Source organism: Echiichthys vipera (genome assembly GCF_963691815.1).
Source record: "Echiichthys vipera genome assembly, chromosome: 22".
In the NCBI taxonomy this organism is placed as follows: Eukaryota; Metazoa; Chordata; class Actinopteri; order Perciformes; family Trachinidae; genus Echiichthys; species Echiichthys vipera.
The window spans coordinates 9130329-9156935 of NC_139847.1; the positions used below are offsets into that span (position 1 = coordinate 9130329).

A 26607-nucleotide genomic window follows, 5' to 3' on the forward strand; every position below is an offset into this window, starting at 1 on the left:
AACAGACAGGTAGAGGAATGGGGGGTGAACAAAATCTTTATACAAGGTAACAGGCAAAAAAGGAAGGGGTAAAAAAAAAAAAAAATCAAGCCTCAACAAACAAACAAACAAGCCATGCTTTGTCCAGGCAGCTGTGACGGTTGTATTCTAAATGGGCCATTACAGCACAAACAAGCAGTGCTCTCATTGATTGTGAGCCCTCGGGGACAGGAGTCACCTGAAAGCCTTTGTGCCCTACAGAGGCAGAGATACCACCATGAAGCTCCCAAGGGAGACTGGGTTAAAAAAAAAAAAAAAAACCTGGATCAATAATTAGTGATTTTTGTACAGCACTCTGTTCTCATGTAGTGTGCTTACCGCAATGACCAGTAAGTCTGCTTTACTTGCAGTGGTTCACAGGACGGTTTGTAAAAAAAAAAAGAAAAATCTTAGAGGAGAACACAGAGTGCTGCTAAAATGCAGTCAATACAAACTGCTCATTACAGATGAGTCTTCACTTTGTGACACGCTTGCTTGTTACTCTCGCAGCTTGCAACTCAAAAGAAACAGGTACGGGTTAAAAATGTAGGCATTCATTTTACGTTAATGACAATGGAAGTAAATCTCAGTTAATGACTCAAAAAAACTTACTATAGTAACTTTTAGTTTTGTTTGTTACTTGAGGGTCGCTTTCACAACTGTAGTTACAAAGTTGCCTCTAGGCGACATAAACAATACCATGTTTTTATTCTAAGACATAGGAGTTTTGCGGTGTTTCTGCTGACCAGGGTTGCAAAAATATGGACATTTTTAAAGTTGGAAGCTTTCCATGGGAATTAACCGGAATTCATGGGAATTAGTACGAATTTAAGGGAGTAAAGGGGAATAAGCCTAGCAATTACTAAATTGAAGGTCGGCCCTTAACAGGGATATGGATGCGGTCTCATTTTACTCAATTGTCGAATGGGTGGGGTCGGGGGGGATGAGTAATATTTTACTAAATATTCATGTTTTTGTTGTTCAATAAAATAATTGATTGTTCAATAAAATAATTTGGATGTGTGCCTATGACAAAACATCATGTTAATATTTATGTTTGGAAATTATACAGTTTGTTTAAAGTACCCCCAATTTCCAGTTAATTCCCAAGGAAAGTTCCTGGTTTGGAGTATTGCAAAAATTCATCAGCTTAACTTAAGGTTTCTGGAAAGTTTCCAGAAATTTACGGGAAATTGTCCTTTTCTCCCCTTCCTAGTGCTGACCCCATTTTAGGTTGAAAACTCCAGGGTTTGCATTTTAGTCTAAATGGGAAGAAACGGATACCTTGGAGACGATGACGCAAAACAATATCGCTTTGTGATTGGGTCTCATCAGTCCCGATGAATCTTTTCTGGATTTGTCCCTTATAACGTGACCCCTTTTCCAGAAGAAACATCCGCTTCGACAGTTGTTAATTCAACATGCATAACAAATCACAAACATTTCTGATCTTCTTGTTGATGCGAGCAGCTGTTGTGCAGTCAAAGTCTGTATTTTATTATGCTACTACTGCCTAATGCGCAAGAGGCAAGCTATTATTGGAGCGATTTGCAACAATTACCATGCCCAGCAACGTTATCAGCCTTACAGCATATTTACACCGGTACAACGCATGCCCAGTGTACTTTAATGGTCTGTGATATGCATTTTTAGCATGTTATTCGCATGTTAGCATGGACGCTGTTATAAAATGAAAGCATAGTAATGTGGATATAGCCTTAGTTCTTGTTAGCTTCATGCTCACACTGTCTTTACACGCAGTCTTGTGTTTCTTATCTGGTGTCACAAAAACCTCACACAGAAGTCTTTAAGCCGTTTTAAACTTGCATTGTTTAGTCCTTTCAAATTTGTTTTCCTAATTAGTACGTTTTGTTACCTGCCTGTGGACCGCAAAAACCATACCAAGACCTGTGTTTGCTGTCACTCTCAGGCCCAGTCACTAATCAATGACTTTGGAGTGTTTTTTCCTTTGTGTGTAAAGAAAATCTTTCTGAGCCCCTAAAACGGAGACTGAAGTTGATTTTAACTTAAAAATACATCTTTTTATAATATTTGAACTTTTACTGAAATGCAGGAATAAAAGTAGACGGATTAGCACAACAGTCGAGTTATTTGAAAGCCTTGAAAACATTCTGGTTTGAATTAATACTACAACTCTTCAGGTAAGAAGACAAAGCCATGCTTATTTTTTCAAATACCAATCTGATAGGACCATGTGAATATTCTTTTAGCACAAGTAGTACCCTTAACTTTTATCACATTATGAGACATTTAAAACCTTACATGTATAAGAGCAGATTAACCAAAATGCTTGCCCTCGCCTTTTAGCCCTGAATATGGATGCTTTATGAGATATGGTTATTGAGATTAAAATACAGTGTAGCAAGAGGCTTAGTGTATGCGAAGGGCATTTCTTAAATTGTATGGTGCAAATGAGATGCTAATGCAGGGTGGTGTATTTAAGGGCTTCATTTGAATGAAGTCCTCTACCTCCTCAGTTTCAACCTGTTGAATACATCAGTCTGAGGAGGTCTGCATTCAAGGAGAGATTCCTTCTTACATTCATCTTTGAGATGATGAGAAATGCTAAATGAAAGTATATCCTCAGGTAAGATCAAATAGAAGTCTTTTTTTTCCTCTCTCATACGCACACATAAAAAGACACATCATACACCACATATATTTTAGCGTGAACAAGCTCTTTGTTGTGGGAGAAGGGGGACGAGAACACACGCGCATACACACACACACACACACACACACACACACACACGCATGTTCAGACGTACCAGAAGTTCCTGAAAGGTGTGTTGATATCAAAGCCCCTGCGGTCCACTTCTTTAATGTTGGCAGCAGTCAGTTCAACTTCAGCAATACCCAGACCCGCTTTAAAGTCCTGGGAAAAAAATACAAACAGAGAGAAGAAGATCTGTAGATTTAAGATTAAATAATTGTGAGGTTGTTACAAAAAAAACACTTTGAATAATCATGGGGTTTGTTTGTTTTTTCATTATCATGCAGTTAAAAAATTTGAACATGAACAACTCCGCCTCCCTTCAAAGTACAACCCTCTTCCCCCTGCCCAACCTCTGATGCTCCCTCCTCCCCCGATGCGTGCGTGCAGGGAAATGGCTCATTTGTTTACACTACCGATAACGTTAGCACTGACGCTAACGCTAATCTTACTTGCACAATCAACATAGTATTACAGAACTATAGTAGCTGTAATGGTGCATTCTAGGATCAGGCAAACTAAAAGTTCCTGCTGAAGAACAAAATTTGGACCATTTGGACAATTCTTTTAAAGACATTTTCTGATGCAGAGTATAGCTCATTGTGCAATACACTGATTTAGACTGAGTTTGCATTGTTGCTCTGATTATTGCTTGCCAACGCTGTAAATCTAGGGAAAACACTGAATATCAGAATAATCTTGGAAAAAATGCTTATTTGCTGAGATTACACGAGAGAAATACCGCTCTTGATTGTGTACGGTTAATAAGAGTGGGAGGGAAGTAGCTTATCAAAAAAGCAGTCACACTACAACTAAATGAAATTGTGTCACAAGGTTATTTCAATTCAGCTTCTGTCATCTTCAGCTTGGCATATGGCCACTTCTCAATCAACATAATTAGACCACTGAAACAAGCCTTAGTTTTAAGTACATCCCAAGTAGTTATTCACAGGTAGTGATTCATTTTTGATGAATGTCGACAGCATTGTGTCATGGATTGCTCTCATATTCCAAAACAATGAATTGAATTACGTTATGAGAGTATTAGCCTTGCTAATATTATCTTAGCACAAAGACAGTGGAACTATCAGCAGCTAACATTATCATTAAGTTAGTTGGCTGAGGAGCTCACCTTATGTTGTAATTGTCGGCAAAATGTTAAACAAATTCCCAACCATAAGGTAAAAAACCTTCGACAATAACGGAGAAAGAGATTTCTCCGTTATTGTCGATGTTTTTTTTTTGTTGTTTTTAGATTTTATTTATTAGATAATTATCTAGATTTTTATCTTCATTAATATATTCTTTATTAATGTATTTTTAATCTACTGTTTAGTACTAGAATCGATTTATACTTTATTCTTTTTTTTGTTTTTCTTTTCCTGTGTGTACCACCTGCTCTTGCTGTATAATAAGCAAAATAATAATAATAATAAAAAAAATAATGATTGCAAAGATTCACTAAAAATGAGTTATGAATCCATTGCAATAAAAGTGTTAAAAACAATTATCAAGTTAATCAACAGTCCCAAGCTTGACATATTGTCATTTAAGCCGGTTAAAGTGAAATTCCGGTGTAAAATCCTCCCAGGCTTGTTTTAGGCAAATACACTCATCAAATAAGCCATAGAGAAAAAATTAGTTTTGTCACAAGTAACGAAGAATTCCGGGACAGACGCTAACAGTCGCTTACAGCCAAATGCAGCTAACTCGGATTAGCTCGGGGCACTGAGTTGAACGCATTTAAACAATTTTTTAACCAATAATACTGCTCCAAATAACACCAAACCTCTGCATCAAAAACTTGCCTCGATGGCTTATTTGATGAGTGTATTTGCCTAAAAAGAGCCTGGGAGGGTTTTACACCGAAATTTCCCTTTAAGATTATCGTAATGCTATTGTGAGAGACTCCTCAAAACGTCTTCGGATCTACACTAATCACACAAATTACCTATTTTGGAAGGGTGGAAGGTTTGTTACATTTCAAAATAGGCAGGCTAGCTGTTTCCCCATGTTTCCAGCCTTATGCTAAGCTAACCCAACCAGCCACTGGCTCAAGCTTCATATTTACCATACAGACAAAAAAGTGGTATCTTCAACAAGAAAGTGAATATGCATATTTCCCAAAAATGTCAAACTATTTCTTTAAATGTACACACACAGTTAACGTAGTGTCTGAACCCCCAGAATAGTGTGTATACCAATCGCCCTGGGAACACCTTAGGAACCCCCCAGTAGGAGCTCAAGGAAGTAGATAGGCAGAATACTTTACCTGATTCCACATGACTTCAGAAGAAAAGGGAAGGGTCAGCAAAGAAACACGTCAACTAAGCCAGATGTATGTATAAATCTAGCAACTACTCCAAACACCCAAATACAGTAAGAGAAAATGTGTTCCTAAAGGGCCCTGAAAAGGCAATTTTTGACTAAATTAGAGACCCTAATAAGGTTAGATCAACTGGTCGGCTCACTAAAGTCTCAACTTTTTTTTTTTCACACGGGGCTTGAATGTCAGTTGGTCTATTGAAAACTAGCAAACAGTAAAGAAGACCCCACAATCAATGCAGACACATCCTCCGTCTTTGCTGCCCTGTTTCCTGCTGTACTGCTGTGTTTTTTTAGGAAATGGCCTGATATAGAGTTATACATTTGAGAGAAAATAGTTTGTGACCAATAATGCACCCAACAGCCTTTGTTTCTCCTTCGCACCAATGACGCACAAGCCAGCTCTGTGCATGACGCACATGTGTGTGTGTGTGTGTGTGTGTGTGTGTGTGTGTGTGTGTGTGTGTGTGTGTGTGTGTGTGTGTGTGTGTGTGTGTGTGTGTGTGTGTGTGTGTGTGTGTGTGTGTGTGTTAAAGAGGGACAGAAGAGAGGCTAGTGCATGTGTGTATACCTGTGCGAAACGGCAAAGCTCTGCAAAAAGGGAAAAAGGTGTATCTGGGGAATCAAATGCAACCCCGGCTTTTAGCCTCCACGTTTTCTGAGGCCCATTTCAGAAATAGGGGTTAGATGAAGAGGCAGTTTTCATAAGCTCGGCTGTACTGTAACTCCGCATCACACCACACTACACCACACCCACTCCCTTTCTCCACTTCACTCACAGCAGTTTAGACCATTTTCTCTAGCCTAGAGCTCTGAGCTGAGACAGAAAAACAGACAGGGAGACAGAAGAAGTGCACCTACACCCACACACATATAGGCACAACACCAAAATCCAATGGGGAAAAAACAGAGGCATCTAGCATTACAACACAGAAAAAATACACAGACAGAGCCAAAAACGTGAGTCAAAAGACAAGGGAGAGAAAGACAGCGAGCACACAAAAGGAATGGAAAGAAGGGAGAAAGTATAAGTGAAAGAAGGTCTTGCTAATCCTCACTGAGAGTGGGTGAGAGAAGCGAGGGGTCAGCTGAGCAGTTGACAGAGAGAAAGCGTGTGTGTGTGTGTGTGTGTGTGTGTGTGTGTGTGTGTGTGTGTGTGTGTGTGTGTGTGTGTTTAAAAATAAAAACCATAAGAAAAACCAGAGCTGCGCCAAAACTCCTCAACAGCGAATGACAAAATACTGCTTTCATGTTGTGCCAGCTATAAAAGCATGTGTGCCACTGTTCTTCACCAATAAAACAATTCACACTAATTACAAACAAAGAGAAGAACATGGAGGATGCCATCTTTGTTAATTAGGTGCTTTTGGGGAATACAGGGCCCTGCAGAGGAAAGACGTGTGCAAGTATGATTCCATGTCTCTTGCAGAATTATTCTTGCATCTAATTAGTGGCAAATTTTTCAGTAGCCAAATTTTGCAGATTACAACACAGGGAGGAAGTCACTTAAATATCCGTGCACCGCAGAATTTCCGACCTGATCTTTCGGGTTCTGTGTGGGTCGGTTCAATTGGGGCTAATGTTGTCAAAATGTTCATTTAACCGTCATTAGCCCCAATTACTACTACTTCAAACACATTTAGAGGACTGTGGTGAACAAACTCAAACCAATTATTTTACTTTCCCAACACTTCTACACAGGGATATTGAGAAACGGCGAGTGGAATGGAAATACAGCGACAGGCTCATGTGAAGACCCTATGAAGCATTATGCGTAATTAAGGCACTGTGAGCCCAGAAGAGGGTGACATAAGAGATAGACAGAGAAAGATAAAGGAAAGAAGCAGGAGAGCATGAGTGAGACAAGTGAATTCACTTTATGGCCAGGTCCTAATTGAGCTAAAAGTTTTGATGTGAGGGCTCCGAAGCAGCAGAAACTTGCCTTCTCTATCCTATCAATTATACCAACTTGCAGTCATTGCTCTTTTTAAATTCAGTATGTTCCGAGGTTTGAAGATGCATGACTCGATAATGAGAGTGCGGGGTTGACGGGAGTTTCAAAGTGCATTCTTGCTAACCATTCAGTTCATAAGAGTACCTTGATGCAAACACGCAGCTGTAATTTAAACACAGAAGGACACATGGTTTCCCTGTATTACTGTATAATTGTTCTGTTTCACACTGGAAGTATATATGGAGGAGGAACACGTCTGTACTGTATGTACTGAATGCATGAGAGTGCATGGCTGTTCTGAGAGGGCAAAGCAGTCACCTATACCTAATGACCCTCATCCCTCTCAGGCAGCCAATTAGAGCGCCGGGTGTTAGCTGCCGTCCAGCCCTCGCCACTCGTTACCTACCCAATATGTGCCGTGGCCTTCTGCCCTCTCCAATTAATTCACCAAGGATGGATGGAAGGAGGGATGGGGAGAGGATGGAAAGGCATTTGAGGTAAAAATAACTCACCCAATTACAACAGCCAAGAGGTAGGTGGCAATAATAGCACTTATGGGGAAGAGGGGAAAAGGCCCTAAGGCGAACATTCGTACGCATGCGTGGTTTAATGCACTTTTTGTCCACGTATCATAATACTTTCAATACTTCAAAGACAAGAAGAGAAAGAATGAATTAGCTCACAAGTAAAAACAAATCAACTCAAATCGAAATGAACTAATTTCTGTTCGGGAATGGGACTTGTCTTGCACCTAAAATGAATAACCTTAACCTCGTAAGTGCTGAGCAAAGGCCCACTCTGAATATTCCAGTCATGCATCCAATTATAATATCTTTCAAAGCTTTTTTCGACCTCTTATTGTGCAAGTCAGTCACTCCACGGTGCCAAGCTGCTGTAAAAGAAGCCAGACAAGTAAAGGCGGCCTCGACTTCTATCTCCAATTCCATGTCCACTCAAGCGCTCAAGATGCTCTAAAAGCATGCGGGCGAAGAGGAAGGTGAGTTTAAAAGAGAACACACTCAAAAGACTTCTGATTATTTTAAATATTAGACAGTGAGACAGAGGTCAAGGAAAGCGGAGAGCTCTGGACAATAAAGCGGAAGAAGACAAATAATTCAGTTTAAAGAGGTAACAGAAAGAGGCAAGTATTCAGAGTTCAATATTTTAGCTAAAAACTATGATTTTTTTTCTGAAAGATGTCCTAAAATGAGGAGAGATTTTACACTAACATTAGTGCAGTAAAAGTTAGTGAGCTAGTCCGTCAGTCATTTGGTGGAAAATATTTCAAAAAGCTTTACTGTGCATGATGAACATGGCTATATAAGAATTTATGAGTCCAATCAGATGGCTGCTTCAATGGGAGTTTGGCCGAGTTGGTGAAGAGTTCATTTGTCCAAATAAAAAAAAAGTCTTGAGGTTTAGTTTTAGTTTTCTCATCCCAAATGAGTCAATTTTGCGCTAACCTGGCTGAATCTTTGCATGAATCACACACTTGTTTGAATAAAACTGTAGACTTAATATTCAAAGATTTGCTAATCAATGTTCTTTAGCCATGCTAGCTACAGGGCTCTAGGGGTGGCAGTGTCAGTCTTTACAACATTTGGACAGCTTGCCAAGAAATTTTGTACATATCTTAATGGTCACCAGATATTAAATCTTACTGACTCTGGTGATTCCTTGCCTTTTTATCTAGCTACACCAACATATCAAATTTTGACATACTTGTACTTTGGATTATGTTCACATGCTTGCAAAACTAATGACATTCCCAAAAAAAGTATAATTAAGTCCCTCTTTACTACGTGCAAAACAGCACAGGGCAAACAAACAAAGTTAGCAACTAGCTAATGAACATAATTTAGCGGCTAAAGAACTGTATATTTTCTTTAGGAGTTGTTGGAGACTGAAATAGAGCAAAAGGAGGAGTGAATATTGCACTGCTGATTATCTTTTAGTTGTATTAGGTATGAGGAAGAGAAACAGAACTCATTACAAGAGGAAAGCCTTGATGAAATGAGGCTCACTCTTCGGTCACAAATTCTACAACAACGCCATTGCAGTCTTGGGATGATGTTAATTGTTACAAAGAAGATCCTGAAAAGAGCAAATGAGAAAGAGATTTAATTAAAGTAGAGATTAATTAAATCCTCAACCTCGCTGTTATTGTATATACTCAGAATAATTTTCCCATCAGAGACAGCTCTGGCATATGCGTAACTTTTGCAAAGTAGGAAGGAAAGAAGTGACAGAGAGAAAAAAGATATCTGGCAAGAAACTGGGTTCAACTAAGCTAGTAGGAAGCTAAATTGCATATGAGATGACAGCGAGAAATATGATCGCCCAACAATCGATCAATCCTTCAGCTACTGGAGTGAACCCTTGCCAGAAAACTCTAGTGATGTATGGCGTGATAAGACGTAAAATAAGTTGCTCTGGTTGTAGCGGTCTGCCTATGCGGCCCATGGAGATCATTATCAGAGTAAACATGTGTGACACACTTTGCGCACCGTCTGACTTTCTTTACCTTGGTGTTTAAATGACCTTAAACACAGCTTCATCACAGGGCTTACGGCCCATGAGAAATGGGGTAAGGGTGATGAAGGAGGAGCTGGGAGGATGATGTTTCCAATGGCTCGTTCATCATGTTAGATTAAATACTCCACTCCACTGAACTTGAATGGGGGCGACGGTCTACCTCCCTCTCCCCTCTCTTGCTCTCCATCACACTCTCTTTTTTCTTACATGCTTACCGATACTCATGCGACCTCTGCACTTCCACCATTTTCACTTCATCTTTCTACTTCTTTGTTTCTGCCTCTTATTGTCTTGTCTTTTATTTGCCGCCTCCCACAAGAAAATAAAATAAAGAAATGCACCGCTGCATTTATGCCGAGGATTTAGCTTGTAAGCTGGAATAATACAATTAATTTGTCCTCTCTCTGATTCTCTCCCTCCCTCCATTTCTCCTGCTGTCTCAGATCAAGGAAGTGGAAATGTGCTGACATGGAGTGATACCCAGAAGAGAATTCTAACAAAGATGTTTGTTCATGCTAATGAAGAAAATAATGAAAGACAAACAACAAATCTAAAAGATAGAGCGAAATGAAACGAGAGCCAAGGAGGATAAAAAATGAGTTGAATGCATGTAGCATTATCAAACATGCACACAATACGTATGAGGCACTTTAAGAAATAGTATCACTGCGTGCAAGATATCTTTCAATCTCAGAGAGGATATCTTGCTGCCGGGACAGGAGTATGCAGAGAACAAGCGCTGTACGTGAGCAGGGACTATCAGGGCTTAACTGGACTCATAAAATAAGAAAGACTCAGGTAAGTGACTCATCTCCTCTTTAATTTGCAGTTAAGAGGAAATGTAAGTGATCTAAAAGAGTGTATTAGTCAGAATATATATTTTAAGTACACAATAGTACTAACTTTGTTGGCAACATTAAGGAGTCATGTCAAAGTGCAACCTCCTACTAGCGAATTTGGGTAGGTAGATCTCCCCGAATTTGCGAGTGGGAAGTTCCACTTTGACAGGCATTCCAGTGAACTTTGCCTAGTTGGAGGTCTGAAACTTCGGACTACCCATTGAACTTAAACTCAGGATCTCTCTCTCACCCCAGCGTTAGAGGTCAGGCAGGGGGAAGAGGTTGGGACTTTAGAGCGATTCGCTGTGAGACATGCAAGAAAGGTAAGAACTCCACTGATTTTAGTTATGTACAGGATTTAGGGTTTTAGACACTGACCGATACTCAGCACTAAAAGCCACAATATGACGACCTGTGTTGTTTCCATTTTGACCATTCAAAAAAAAATCACATGGGGGAAATAATTACATTTGTTTTTACATTAGTTATTAAAAGAAGATTGCATAGAATAGCCTAAATGTGTGTAATTTGGTAACAGAGATTGTTCCAAGATAAAGTAGTTTTGGGTAGTTTTACTGTGTCTCGCACTTTCCCAGAGTCAGAAACTAATACATGTGTGTGACGTAGGACATCTTGGCTCAATTGTTGAGTGTTACCTATAGGTCACACCAGAACAGCAATGATCCAACTTGAGATGCACTTGGGCCAATTAGAGGAGAATGTGGCCCCTATAAGGGTAAAGGGGTGAACCACTTGAGGGCCGCTTGGCACACCAGAGGATCTCTTGGGGTCACTTGGGGGGCATGTGTATGCTTACTGTGTGACAATTGGGCAACAATGATGTTTGGTAGTGTCTCTTTAGAACACAAAAAATCTGGTTCAACAAAGGGTGATTTGGCACTAAAAGCATAAAAAGGGCTGGGGCGGTCTGCTGCCTGACCAGCCTGACTGCAGTACTAAATTTGATTAGGCCTCCAATAAAGCACAATAGTAACCCCAAAGGCCTAATGACAGGTATAATACTATTACCTGTCTTGGAGAGAAGCCTTAAGTCAAAATGCACATGGCGCATACATAAATTTGCATGCGGTGGCCACTGGGGTTCAACAGGAAATTTCTACCCCTGACTTTCAAAGTCCAACAAATAAGTTGGTTACACTCAATATATCTCAGGACCCTGAAGCCTTTTAAAGCATATATAGTTACTTTTGCATTACACATTCACAAACATCTCTGTGTCTGCCTCATCTGCGTCATCTGCATCAAACAGGCTGTGATTATTATCTTCCTTGTTCAAACAGGAAGCTGTCATCCTATAGAGAGGAAGTCCCGGCGGTGTTGGATGTACCTGTTCTGTTTTGCAGAGCCTGACTTTACTCCCCGCCAGGGACACCAGCACTCTGCCTTTGTATCCGCGGAGCTCCAGCAAGCCTCGCTTGTTTGTCGAGGAGGGGCAGGAGAGGCTGTTGGAGCGCTTCTGGGAGCTGCAGGCGGAGGCGCGCGTGGCCGTCTGAAGAGTTTCCATCCACTCCTGTCGCTCCCCTGTGAACACGTGCGTGAGTGAGAGACAGAAACAGGAAAAAAAAAAAAAAGAGAGAGGTGCATGTGGATACAAGTGTGAGTGTGTGTGAAGGAGCGTGAAAGCAAGATAAAGAACTCAAGAAAGGCCAGAGAGAGAACTAGAAAAAGAAAGATCAGGGCATCTTAAAGTCTTTGAATCATAGTGTTAACTCATCATTTTCACATCCTTTCAGCGAGTAAAACTGGCCTGTTGGCTGCTTAACCTCCCTTGCATGCCAATACAGAGCATTCCAGTCTTAAAGAAAAGTAATTGAAACACAGGATGAGCTATGATTGGTAAAAAATAACTTTGCCCCTGGAAAAAGAAGATCCTGCAAAGCTGAAAATTGCATAGTCTAGCAATAGAGATATAGATAGCTGCAACTCTAAGATTTTAAAGCCTTAAGCGTGATGTGGCCAGGGTAATTTGAGTCAAACACACCACCTCATTAAAATATATAACTTAAAAATATAGCTTCTGACGAAACCCTGCCACAGTTCTGTGAATCCACTCATTTGTCTCTACCTTGAAAACAACAGAGCAAAGTCACAGAGAGGTGTGAAAACATTTCACAGTGGGTTTTTTTTCAGTAGTGAAGGAGTATGACTTTGATTTCATCTAAATGTGCCACTGTCTGTTTGCTAAGCCTAACTCCCTTTAGCTCCAGAGCACAAGTGCAGTTTACATTGACGTTGTCAAAATTTAACCACTCAAAACAATGGATCAGAATGAATTAAGACAGATGTAAGGGTGCTCATATTGATTATGCTGACTGAAACCCGCCGCCACGATTTTATCAGCTGCAGCTAGCTAGCTAGCTAATTACGCACTTTGTGAATTGTTTGAAACCAATACTGTCTGACTTTTTTTAACATTTCTAACTGACTTCCCACAAAAACTATTGAAAAGGGGTCCTAAATATGTGCTTGGTGGCTTCATACATGGTATCATGCTAACAGGTTGAGCCGAAAGCTGAATGTTCCAGGCAAAACGTTAGCGTCCTCACAAGCTGAAGATCCATGTAAAGGACATAAGAAGTATGATGAATAGAAGTATTAGATTTAGCTTTTTTCACATAACCCTGTTTGACTGCTTAGCCTATTTTCAAATCTGAGCACCCTAACCCTTACCCAAGAGAAAAGGCTTTTAGGTAAAATCGATATATCAGGGAAAATGTAACATTATCAAAGGTAACAAATTGGCTGCAGTTGCTGGAATCCAGTAACGTGCAGATTTTTCTATAAAGTAATCTGCAACATCTCAAACCAATCTGGGTAGTTTAATGATATACTGTACTCTTACCCGTGGAAGTAACACTAGGTTCCTACTGTATGTAGCAAGCTAGTTAGCTGGAAAAACTAACGTTTGCAGCTCACATCAGAGCAGACTAACACACTGTTAAATTAATTCTTCACACTTTTGCTTATGTTTTTGGTTTTGGTCAGGGTAAAAAGGCATTACCATCCAAACTGTTTATATACAAAGCACTGCTTCTACAGTATAAGGCTGACCAATGCATATGCAGGAATCCAAAGCTCATGCTTACAGTGGCTAGTTACAGTTGCTGATATATAACTGTTGAATCTCTGTTCAAGGGAAGGTTCTCATATAAAGAAATTCACATGTTCAGTGACTTCAGAAACTATTTGTCCTCGAACACGACACTGAATCTTGTGTTGTGTCGTAAATCACCCTGGATTACCTCACAGCTAAATGGCTCAAGTGAAGGGCAATGTATGTATTCCATCCAGGGTTTATATTGAAACGATGTACACTCAAAAGGCCTCTTGGATTTCTTCCTCTGCAACTTTTCAAACGGACATAAAAGAAGACATGAAACAGGCGTTCTAAAGCCCATTCCCCTACCGCCCAAGACACTGTTCTATCAAAGCCAGCAAAGTGGAAACACAAGAGATACCAAAGGATTGTAAACACACAAGCACACATACTCACACATCACAGGTTCAAAGCACTACCCACTGTGGTAACGGTTCAATACAAGTTACAGAAAAAGAAGAAATCCGTAAACTGATATGCAAACCAAGCAGTTGGGATGGACAAGAAAATTTGAGAAAAGGCAAGAAATCATCCTTTTTTTTTCTCAAGTAAATTAACTTCTATTCAAACCTGTGGGGCTCTCAACTCAACATCCAAAAACATAAAACAACACACTGACAGAATGACAGACACTTTTCTGAAACACACAAAGTGACAAATCGATGCTCTCAGAATAACAGTGAGCACTTGCGTGGTCACACAGGGCCATCACATCCCCTTTTTCAGGAAAAGTATTTTTGGATACCCATGGATTTGAGCAAACAACAGGAAGGAGGATCTCATGAATGATCTCCAGATAAAGGACTTAATGTCTGTATTTCACAATAGTTTTTTGGTATTTAATCAAAATGCTCAGGGTACAGAGGAGAAACCGGTACTTGGCGTGATCATTTCTCCGTTGGATTTTATCATCCGTTATTATGCTTATGAAAAGGGGCCATTACTGAACCACCGACACACAAATCATGTCACCACAATCAATTGTACTATTAGCTATATAGGCTGAGGGAGCATGTGGAAACGTTTGTAAGAGGTTAACAAATTATACTGTTGAGGCATGCCAATTTAAGAATAGAGAGAATAATTGTTTTTGTGATACTTTATTGATCTCCAAATTGGAAAAATGTGTCTTTTCACTTTCTTCCCATAGCTCTTCAATTGAACATAAAGCCCTGGAGCTGGTAGGGAGTTAACAGTGATCAAACAAAAAGCTCAATGTACTAGAGTGTAGTGCAAATGAGATGGGACATCTCATTACCTGAATCTCTTGTTCCCAAAGTGGGGGTGGGCACCCTAGCGGGGGGCCTGCAGTTATAACAGGGGGAAGGGGGGTGATGAGTTTACATCGAACATCACAACTACCAAAACAAAGACAAGAAAATATGACGAGGCATATCTCGCCCTTGGCTTCACCAGTACAACTTTCATCTAGAAAAGATCGAACCTGCAGAAGGGTTTGGCAGTCGCTGACCTAGATGAAGATAAATATCCGCGTATTTATCTTACAGTATAGTCGATTGCAGTAAGTCATATTCTATACACTGTGTTTGTTTTAGCCTGACTAAATGCTTCCTGCGCTGCTCAACCCCTTGTATCCTTTTATCTCAGCATCAATCATAGCTGCCACCACAGCGGGATCCTGATTGAGTAAATTGTGCATCAAGTTAGACGTCAGCTTCACATCCTGGAAAACCAAAAGACAGTCATACTCAGGACCATAGACTGTATGTTGTCTATGATTACAAAACAAATTAATGTTTTACCAGAGATGATTTCTGTCATTTTAGGTCATTCCTGTCATGCTGGTATGTGTTCAAATGTTGATTTCTCTTAATGTGTGGTTTTCAATTAGTTATTTGATGATATAAAAGCTGGGTGAACGTCATGATTGACAGCTATAAATGACTCACAAATGGTCCAACAGGTGTATGGGCAGGACTTTGATACCGCAGCTCCACAGCCTGATCACTACTGTGCAGACTTTGGTTGCAAAATTACAAGATAGCAGCGTCTGTATTGGGGATATTTTGACTTCCCTTTTGTACAGTGGAGACACGTCGTCCATCTTTATATACAGTCTATGCTTAGTACATTGAAAAAAAAGACATATAAGGTAAAGTGTAAGGGTAAGTATAACTTTTTGCTACAATTACCATTTTTTTCCTAACGCATCTTGTGCAACTGTGGAAATATATGTAAAGAAAAAACGTATTGAGAGAGAAATTTGTTTCTGGTAAGCTTGACAGATCCACTCGGTTACATGTCAGCAAGATCCACAGTTTGACAAAGTTCAAATCACAAATTCTGTGTAATCAGGTAGTGCAGGGTCCAAGTGTATTGCCGAAGGACTCAGCTTTTTCGATGTGTCAAATACCCGAGTGGATCAGAGCAGACGTGGTATGAGTATCCCACTCCTACACACACTACCCTCTTGAGCTCCCAAATACTGTATCCGCTGTCTGGTTCCGAACTCAGCTCTGGTCTGGCTACCCCCCAAAGATTCTTATGAATTTACAAAGAGCCGGTGTCAATAATGAATGGCCTCCTCAATTATTGACTGCCCTTTACATCACTGGGCTTTACTGTTCCATTCCCACCCTTGCTTTCTGAGTTCCATTACCTGTCCTGCGCTCACTTATTTGCCTGTTCACTTATTCAATGCCTTCCTCTCTCCCTCCGCTCTCTTCACCCAAGCTGTCAATCTGAGGCGCAGGAGGGGAGGGCTGGAGGAAGGGAGGAGGTGGGAGGTTTGAGAGAAACTTGAGAGAAGCAGAGGAGACCATGGCACGCCTGTACGCCCGCATGTTAACACTTGCACATCTGACTTATGCGCTCCAATGTGTCTTGCATATGATTGAGTATATGTTTGTTTGTGCACTCAGTTGCCTGCAGCGTGCTTGCCAAAATTATTTTCACTCAGTGTGTAAACATGCCCTCTCTTCTGCTTGTCCATAAAAAGAAAAAGAAAAAAAGAGCGCAATGCAAACTAACAGCCACATCTAGCTTCATCACATGTTAAGGGATGTATATGTATTCCACTTTACATAGACAGAGACGAGGAGAGAGGCAGATTATCCTCATTGAAAGTGGGATGAGATGAGAGCCAGGTCCACTTAGCTCTCAACAGAGATCTTTGAAGCTTCCCACACAGACTCTATCAACAGGAAGGGGGGGTTCAGATTTGCTTGTTTTCCATCATTTCAATCTTCTTACCCAATACATGCATAAAACAGAATTTAAACGTGCCTTATTCTAGAGGTTTAATGTGCTGTATGGTCGCCATATTGTACAAAATGTTATAGAACTGGATGAGTCGCTTACCACTGAAATATATTGGTAGTATGTCAGTTGATGAGAAACAACAAATTGCAGTGCAGAAATCCCAACGATAGTGCTTCTTTGAGGGAATATTACACAGTCCACACTTCTTTGATAATAAAATCTATGGGACCCTTATGAAAACTGTGCATGTTATATATTTTGAGGTCCCAAAATATTGTGCTGTTATTTAAACTAAATTATTTTCATTGTCGATTAATCCGTCAATCATTTTCGATTAGTTGTTTGGTCTATAAAATGTCAGGAAATGGTAAAAACTGTTGCTCATTGTTTCCCAAAGCCCTAGATGACATCCTGAAATGTCTTGTTTTGTTAACAATCCAAATATATTCAGTTTACTGTCAAAGCCTGTGAATATTCAGACATTTGTTTAGGAAATAGACAAATAACTAAGTCCAGTTGCTTTTGACTGAAATTGCTTTGTGGTTTACTGTCAAAGATACGGAAGCCCTGAAAAGCAAGGTAAAAAAAAAAAATTGGGCATTATTGGCAAAAAACCTAAGTTTATCCAAGTACAAGATCAAGGCTTATTTAGGCTGTTTTGAGGGTGAGAAAGCCTTGCTAATTGAAGTGCCCGACACAGAATACATAGGAAAGTGAAAGTTCAGCAAAATGCAGCATAAACAACATGTTTTACCTTATTAGTGAACTATAAATGTCTGTAAAATATAATGGGACTGTGCATAAGTGCCGACTCGGATTAAACAGTGTACATATATGGTCTGATGGAATCATAGTGTAAAGAGACTAAGTGTTCCACATGGCTACTTAATATTCACGTCAATAGATGACGTGTACATGTGTAAACCTACCTAATGTGTATATGATGTATGTGGGTGCAATATGTAAAATAAATGACAAATAGCAAGTTAAGTACACATCTGGACATTATTTGTACATCACAGGTGATGTACACAGGAGAGGGATCCACAGTATCAGTCAAAATTTTGGACATGCTTTTCTTATTTACATTTGATTGGTAGCCCACTGTGTGTCCATGCGCATAAAAAAAAAGAAAAAAAAGAAATTCACCTTGCCTTTCAGGGCTTTTGTACATAGAGGAGTAAAGAAATCTGAAGATATTTACATTTGAGAAGATGAAACCAAAGAATTTAAACAAACGATTTATCGATTATCATATTAGTTGGTGATTAAGTTAATATTAGACAACTAATTGATCGTTGAAGCTCTACTTTGCTCAGTTCAGCCGACTCATTGCGTGGTGATATATATATTGAATATTAAGATATAAAATACCTAACCCCAGCTAAGAAGCTCATGTTTAATGTATTTGTTAAATAGTTACATTTTAAAACCCACCACTGGGTAGTAAAATGTGATATAATACAAAGTGAAATATTTACTACAGTTAATACAACTTTACTCCCACTCTTTGTCCTCCTGAGTTTATATTTCTGCCATCATCTCTCTGGCCTGTTCCTTTTTGTTGTTATCCTTACTCATTGTCTACATCTCTCTCTCCGCTTCTTTCCCTGTCATCTCAAACAAGACTAACATGTGTAAGGGAGCAGGCTTTGTGGAAAGGCAATTGCCAGAGCATCAGAATACAAATCATCAAGATTTCTTTACCCCATAAATCCCATCTTCTCTCTTGTAGCACATTTGTCTGCATCCCCTCTCCAACACTCCCTTCTTTCCTTGTTCTTGTCTTGACCGTTTTCCGTCACTCTCCGCCATGTCTCTTCCTGCCGCCACCCCCCCCCCCATTGCTGCCACTGCTCACCGCACCACTCCCTCCCCCTCTTTTCTTCACTCCTTCTCTCCCTCCGCCTGTCCTTCCTTCCTCCTTCCATCTCCCCTCTCTAAAGCTGACAGTACCTGAGGGAAGAGGCCACCTGCGGACCAAGTGGAGAATCAGCCGACAGCTGTGTGCACATTCTCTCCGGTGGCCTTCAATTATTCACTCTCTTCTCCCTCCTCCTTTTCCCTCTCTCCATCTTCACTCTGCCCTTTTCATCTCTCCCTGCCGTCTCTGCCTTTACCTCTCTGTTGCTTCTTCACACCAAGATTGCGTGTCTGCCTCTCTTGCTCTATCCATCCCCGTTATTCGCTCATTTGATCGCTTCATTCCCTTGTTTGCCCTATCCCCTTCTTCTAATGTGCCTCCTGGATGCCTTTTTATAATCTTGCACACTTCTGACCATCACTCCAACATTTTCTCCCTCTCACCCCTACTGCATCTCCCCAGCAGCTCAAAACCTCCACTTCACTAACCTACTCCTTTTCTTTTTTCCTCTTACTCCTCTTTCGTTGCGTTTCCCCAAAGATTGATGACTCTCTGCCACAAGGCGAGTGGGCCCTGTTTAAAGATGCATGAGGTGATGAGGCCACGTTTTCTCCTCCTCTCTCTTTCTCTCTCCGTCTCTGCTCCAAACCCTTTCTTCTGACGGCGGCAGCCACGTCTGCGAGAGGCTTCCCACTGATCCCAGGGCGATCAGAAGCCACCTCCAAACCAGACAGCCTTCTCCCCTTCCAGCACTTGTCAGGACGACTGAGTGTGACGTATGACGATCAGCAAGCAGACAGTGTGATAAATGACACAGCTGAGGACCCGTGTCTCATAAACGGACAAAAAAAGGCCGGCAGATACCGATATGATGATGCACTGAATCGACAGGTTGAAGAGGAAGAATTGCTGGTACTCATTGGGATAGGAAAGAAAAAGTCTAAAAGGACAAGTTGTTGGCTACACTGCAATTTTTATAAACAAGAGGTGACGCAAAATTTTGTATGAAAAGGAGATCCAATGCAAATGTTTCTTCCACAAGAACTAAGAACAAAAGTGGTTGATGACTAACACACAAGCAGGAAATAAGGCCTTCATTCATACACTCATTGTATGCATGTAGGATAATGCAGCACAAGAATCAAGTACAGTAGTATAATGTAGTTAAAGGGTAAGTCCAGCGAAAATGGACCCCATAATCTTTTTCAGCATGAAAATACATTTGAAAATACATTTATTTGAAAATACATCAAATAAGTCATGGAGAGAAATCCTGGGAGACCGGTGAATGCATCCAAAACTGCATTTTTAACCACTAATATTGCTCAAAATAGCACCACACCTCTGCAGTAGCGTCTGTGTTCCTAAGCATTCGCCTATTTAAAAAAACGGCAGACACACAGCAACATTAGCATTCATTCTTTCTAGCCACCAGACATTTTCGCACCGGTTTAGTGTCGACCAACTACTGATAAAAATATCTGGCTGAAGCTGAATGCTACATGACGTTGAGCAGCTAGCTGTGAGAAGGTGACAACAGGTGCAACAAGGTGAGAAGTTAAGTCACTAGGTCAACAAAAACAAGATTCATTCCATTCCAGCTGCGGTTAAGTTGCTTTTTAAGGACAATTGGGTAAAACCTATCCTGGTATCCTCAAAATTGTTCTGATGTAGAGACACTAGATTAATTGTAAGAACATCTTTTCACCTGTCTGATGAGGCATTTTGTCCTAAAGGATGCACTAATCTATTCAAACAGCTCTAGCATCACAATTATCTCTAACTGAGCACTGGGAAATAAACGAGCAGTTGAACTTATCAAGGGCAATAAGCAGATGCTCGACATCAATGATGAGTATGTCAAGTCAATATCATTGATAATTCTATTCCTCACTCAACAGACGTCAATATGTCAATAACTTACATTGAAGTCTCAATCATCTCAAACATTAACAATGTTCCAAACGATGAGTTAAAGGTCATTCAACCATGATTTCTGTTCCCACACATCCACGTGAATTAAAGGAAGGCAAACATCTGACCCCGGAGACGGCGAACCCTCAGTTTGACCTGAGCTGCCTAATAGACCGCCATCAGGCAGGCAGAAGGTAAGGAGCGGAAAGTGACTCTATCCTCTCTCATTAAGGCCGACACGGACAAAGCTTCCAGCTGAAAGACGATAAGCAGAGACAACTCATGCTTCGTTTTGTCTGACGAAAGGGATGAAGAGAGGGAGGAGGACTATTGGAAGGACGGTTCCTGGGAGATTTGAGAATTTGTTAAAAAAAAAACTTAATGACATAGGTTCAAACAGGGACATAAAGTCATTACTGCCACCAATATCTCCCTATGAAACTACAAACCATTGAAAGTGAACTACAGAAAAAATACTTTTTTAGAAAGATGTTTGACATTTTGAGAAATTTGCTTATTTATTTCTCACAGTGAAAGGGAATTAAATAAAATGTGTGTAAAGTAAGGAGGCGGAGTCAGGACCTGTTAAGCCTTTCTTAGCATTCAGATTGGCACCAGAGGTAAACAACCAGCCTGCACTTTCTTTTATACACAATATGTAGTACATAGTACTAGCTGCAGCACTGTCTGGCTGCATGAGTAAACATTCTGGGAAAGGGATAAAAAAAACAAAAAGAACCTCTCTGGCTTGTTTATATTTCTTTAAAACAATCACAATGGTCCTGGGTGGCGCTAAGCCCTCGTTGCAGTAATGTTGCCTTTCCAAAATACATACATGAGATAGCAGAAGGACTTCTGTGCACGGCTATAGCTCAGGTTTGGTTTTGTTTTCTGTACAGGCACAATGGAACCAAACCCCCCCCTTAAACCACAAACTTTCAAAATGTGTTAATTAGTCATCTTTTGAGATTTCGGAAGCTTTGTCTTTATTATTCGGATAGAGACAGGCAAGCTGTTTGAGTTTACCTCCAATTTCTATGTTAAGCTAAGCTGAACACCCCAACTCTGTACTTAACGCAGACACGACATTGATCTTCTCATGTCACGCTCTGAAAAAAAAGCTCATTCCCCAAAATGTAGAGCTATTTCTTTTACACACCTTTCTAAAATGATTGAGTGATATAAAACCTCGCCTACCCCTCACAGTGAAAAATATCCTTTGAGAGAGAAATGGCAGAGAGATAGAAGAAGAGTGACAGAGGTGAGGCAGAAGATTATTATTTAGATAAAGTGAGGTAAGAATGAGAGATGAGACAAACAGAAAGGACGGGAGGAGAGGGAAGGACAGAGGCTAGACAGAATCAGACGTTTAGAGCGGCAGAGGCAGACTGACCAGCAGAACAGACTGAGTTGCTGATGGATGACTGCAAATGATGAAGATAAAAAAAAATACTTGTTGTACCTTCTCTGTCAGCCCGGAAAATAAATGTCCGTAGGGAGGTGACTACTTCAAACTTGTTGTCACCAAGTCCTCGCACCTGTCTGATAGCACTGGTCAGGATCATACCTTTGGAGTACATCTCCTAAACAGGGAGGGACACATAAACAGACTGATTAGAGCTGGTAAAAAACACACTGTAAGTAATAGATACATAAACACAAGCAGACACACACGCAGCTTCTAGCATACTAATAAGGCTATTGAATTGCTGCTCGTTCCCATTATCTGCATCTGTAGGCCAACACTTTCTCTATTCCAACGCATTGTTTGCATCAATAGATGTGTAATTCTGAGTTGTATTACTGTCAGCCAGGGATCACATTCAATTTGAAACGCTATCGACAGGCGTCCTCATCAAACTAGAGCCATTACCCGTCAATACAGCGTCAAATTTATTTGCAGAAATAGCTTCCCTGTTTCCTTTCAAGCAGTAACTTTGATAAACAGCCAAGAGCTCTTGGACGAGAAGCATTTCAATCAAATAGCTGCAACAGGAATACAAACAGAAACCTCATAGTATGCGTTTTTCATACGAGCTGGATACTGTTAAGCAAGCCAGGATGAATTTGCATTGATGCGATCATTGACATTAACACAAATAACTCAAATTATAGAGGGGCAATATTTGCGATTTGAAATGGAGCGTGCAGAAGCACAGAAAGGCAAGGTGAAAAAAAAAAGACGAGATAAACTTAGGTTTGGGCAAACATAAAAAATAAAAAAATATTCAAAAATATGAAGACCTGAACGGCAAGTTCAGGGCTTCAGTAGGAACGAGAAACGGACAAAAAAAGTGAATTGCATTACATTAAAGAAGCCCAAAAACAAGACTAAAACATGGCACTGTCATTTTGGTGTTAGGAGACATAAAAACAAATACACAAGCTGGAAACAAACTTCTCAATTATGTAAAAAGAGACAAGCACACTGTGGTGGGGATTTGGGTAAAGCACAGGAAGAGCTTGTTGGGTAAAGTGGGATTGGGACTCTGTATATATATATGTGTGTGTGTGTGTGTGTATTGTTTCGTTACCCCCATGTTTTCCCCTAGCAGCTCTAGTGGAGACATCTAAATAAGGAGGCTGTTGCACTGGAGGTTTCATGACCCTCTTTACAGGCTCCCTTGACAATGGCAATTAAAGTATTGGGTCATTGTCAACAGGAAAAGGAGACAAAAGGGGCAAGAATAAAAAAATCAAACATCAATATTATCACTTATATAGAGGCAAGGACAGAATGGTACTGCCACCGGATCTGCATAACAGAGAAATGCCCTTAATGTAGTTGGGGAAACGGTAAGATCATGTCAGATTGTAATGTTCTTGCATTAGAGTGAACCTGGAGACAGTGCATTATGCTCCTGTAGCAGCGTAAAAATCACTGGGTTATAAAAAAGGAAAAGAAAAGGGGTCGCCGCAGACATTGCATTATTCATGTCGATAATGTCATTATGATTGCAAAGTATGAAAAAAAAAAAAAAACAGCAGTCCCTTTTTTCTCTCCGTGGCTCGTCAACAGACTTGACCTGAATTTTGAATCCTCTGCAGCCCTGTCTGCGCACAAAGTAATGGCTTGTGGTGATTGCCTTGCACAATACTGTACGTTTCCTCTACTGTAACTGGCGCCGTCATATCCTGCGAAGACACAGAGTGCGGCGTAATGGAGGGAAAGAATGAGGTGAGGAAGAAAAAGGTAGTGAACTTCTGACTCCCCCTCGCCATTGTTAATTAAGCCAGTGACCTTGCCAGCCCACAGAAGCCTATTTCTAGAGACCATACAGCCAAAAATATAACCAGCCGGTTAGGGAGAGCTGGAGCGGAGGGAGGAGGGAAGGAGGTGGCGTGAAATTTGAAAAAAAGAAAGAGAAATTAGGTCTGTGTGAAAGGCCAAGGAGAGGATTGAGAGAAAGAAAATGAATGAGAGCGTGAAGAGATTCAATAGAGAAAAGATGAAAACAGGAGAAGGAAGAGAAAGAGATGCGGCGAGAGGAGAAGAGGGAGTAAAGAGAGACATCATGTCGAAATGAAGATGCCTAAGAGGGTCAGGGAGGGGTCCTTCTCATATTGAAAACAGGATGTTAACAATGGCGAGAAGTGGCTCAACCTAATTACATACAGTCAGCCTTGTGTGTTTCTCTCCCCAGGAGTTTCACACCAATATCTCCCCCCTCTTTCTCTCTCTAAATTTAGATAGAAGTTAAAGGAAGGTGAGAAAAACAGAAAGCAAGTAGGTGTCTGTGTGGATGGATTAGCTCGGTGGCTGGCTGCGTGCTGATAATTATACCCTGGTATGGGTTAACGGTAATTAATTGTTTTAATTCTACTTTTAAGGTTGTGGAGGACAGAGTTGCTTAATTGCGAGTTGCGTATCCATAAATACTCTGACAGCGGAGTCAGCGGAGAGATGATGAAAAGAAGCGGTCAGCGTTAAAGACGGTGGATTCAGACACAACGCATTGCAGCCGCCCACACTCACACTCACACACACAATGTTTCTAGACTAATCTCAAGAGGACGGACCGCTAAGGAAGCAATGAGGCCTAACTATCTCTCTTTCTCCAATAACAAACACACCTGACTCGCCTCCCTCTGCCAAAGATCTCCTCCACACTCATTTCCCCTCAATCTGACCTCCCTCCCACTGTCAACTCCCTCACTCCCACGTCCTCTCATTCTAGCTGTTCCCATACCACTACCTCTCATTCTACCCTCCCAACAATGGTCAACCTTTAGCAGGGCGGTTTTGCTTTCCTTTTTTTTTTTTGGTGGAACTTCCCACCTTGCGCGGATAACTACGTCTCCTTTCTTTTCCAAAAACAACCTGGTAAACTTCAGGAAACAATTAAAGCAGAGCAATGGAGCTAAAGCCTACAATAATGGAGGCAGCATGTGGAGAAAGAAGGGAGGGGGAATAAAGAGGGTGGAAAGAGTTTTACCACCAGCATGAAGTTAAGGTTCTGGCATCTCCAAAAGCAGTGCATTTTTCAATGGAGGCATGAGGACACCAACTGGTGGGAGCAGAAAACTGCACCTTTGAGGAAAAAAAAATTCCTGTGGTCAAAAATGAATCCATAGTGTTTCACCAAGTGGGGGTGCCTTAAGGATTTTAAAGATGTTGCTTCCAGGCAAGTCCAAGTGGAAAGACAGAGAGCATACCTTCAATTTTTTCACTCTGTTCAGTCAGACAGACGGACAGACAGACAGAGAGAGAGGAAGGGAGGGAGGGAGGGAGGGGGAGAGAGAGAGAGAGAGAGAGAGAGAGAGAGAGAGAGAGAGAGAGAGAGAGAGAGAGAGAGAGAGAGAGAGTCTGGTACAGTCTTATTTCCTATGACAACTAGATGTAAATAATGAACGTTTGGCATCAGGTTTAAGGTTATGCTTATAGGGGACAATGTGTAGTGTTTTAAGTAATTTATTACTTCAAATCAACGTCTTCATTCATAAATAAGTCCTCATTGGTGTACAATTACCTCTGCCGACAATCTGACTTATCCTCCTGAGCGAATAATTTCTTATCTGTATTTACATAGGATGGGGAAGCTCTGTGGAGGCTTCCACGTCCTTCCAGTCTATAAAAAACTACAAACGGCTGAAAGGGACATAAAGCACAGCGGGACTGCGGAAGTGTGGAGAAAGAGCTCAGCGAGACGTGCTCTTCACTGCCCCGGCAAATTTGAAACTCTGCACTGCACTCTTGTTCATGATGCAAGATCATACTTTGGCTCGCCACAGGAGAAGGAATCCTCGTCACCAGAAAAGCAAGTTAAAAAGGCAACGTGACCCTACCTGAAGGCCACCGTAGCTTCTACTAAACAGTTGGAAAGGGAAGGGTGAGGGGAGGGTTATTTAGTTGGTTGTAATATCTAACTCATCACTTGATGATGCTAAATCCTACAAACTGTTCCTTTAAACCTTTTGATACCATTTGATTTGTTTGGCCATTCCGGGGCAGGGCTGTAAACACTGCATTTACATATCTCCTTATAACACTGATTTGGAAATAAATTTCGCAAACAGTTCCTTATCTATACACGAAACATTCATGTGAAGCCGTGGTTGTTTTCTCGAGATGATTTACTCCTGTGAGTTCAGTTTAGCACCTCACCAACTCCTGTGGAGAATAGCTGGCTCCAAAGTAGCTACATGCTCACAAAAGCCCCTTTTCACACCCACACCTACACCCACACCCACACCCACACCCAGACCCAGACAGAACATTTGTTCTGTGATGTGTTTCACAGGTATTTATCAATCGGTAGTTTGGATGGACATGTTCATTTTTGCCCCTTTTCGAGGTCCATTGGTAACTTCTGCAACAAATTCTACCCATCTACGTGCAAGCAGTGCTCAAAAATGCAAATAAGTCTGCGCCAAGTCTGAAATAGAGTCTAATAACTAACAGATAAAAGAAGTAACAACCGTGTCACTGATCTCCATGCTGCTTTCTAGTGTTTATTAAGCCTGTTTTTGAGTGTGACACTGAATGTGGCATACGCATCTATTGGCAATGGGAAAATAATCTATACTTAGCAGGTTTTTACACGTTTAAAAACCCCACGTATGTGCTAATTTTGGTGGGAAAAT

At 40.8% G+C, this 26607-nt stretch overlaps 1 protein-coding gene across 5 annotated transcripts in view; it reads right to left on the reverse strand.

The window, feature by feature from the left end:
• The window catches only part of arap2 (ArfGAP with RhoGAP domain, ankyrin repeat and PH domain 2), a 120912-nt gene that overhangs the window by 77456 nt on the left and 16849 nt on the right, over positions 1–26607 (reverse strand). For all 5 annotated transcript variants that reach the window (XM_083937154.1, XM_083937153.1, XM_083937151.1 and 2 more), the window contains exons 8-10: positions 21986–22106; positions 11754–11947; positions 2808–2914 (exon numbers count right to left, since the gene is read on the reverse strand). In XM_083937154.1, the coding sequence (XP_083793280.1) occupies positions 2808–2914; positions 11754–11947; positions 21986–22106 (422 nt within the window). The remainder of the gene's footprint in view (positions 1–2807; positions 2915–11753; positions 11948–21985; positions 22107–26607) is intronic.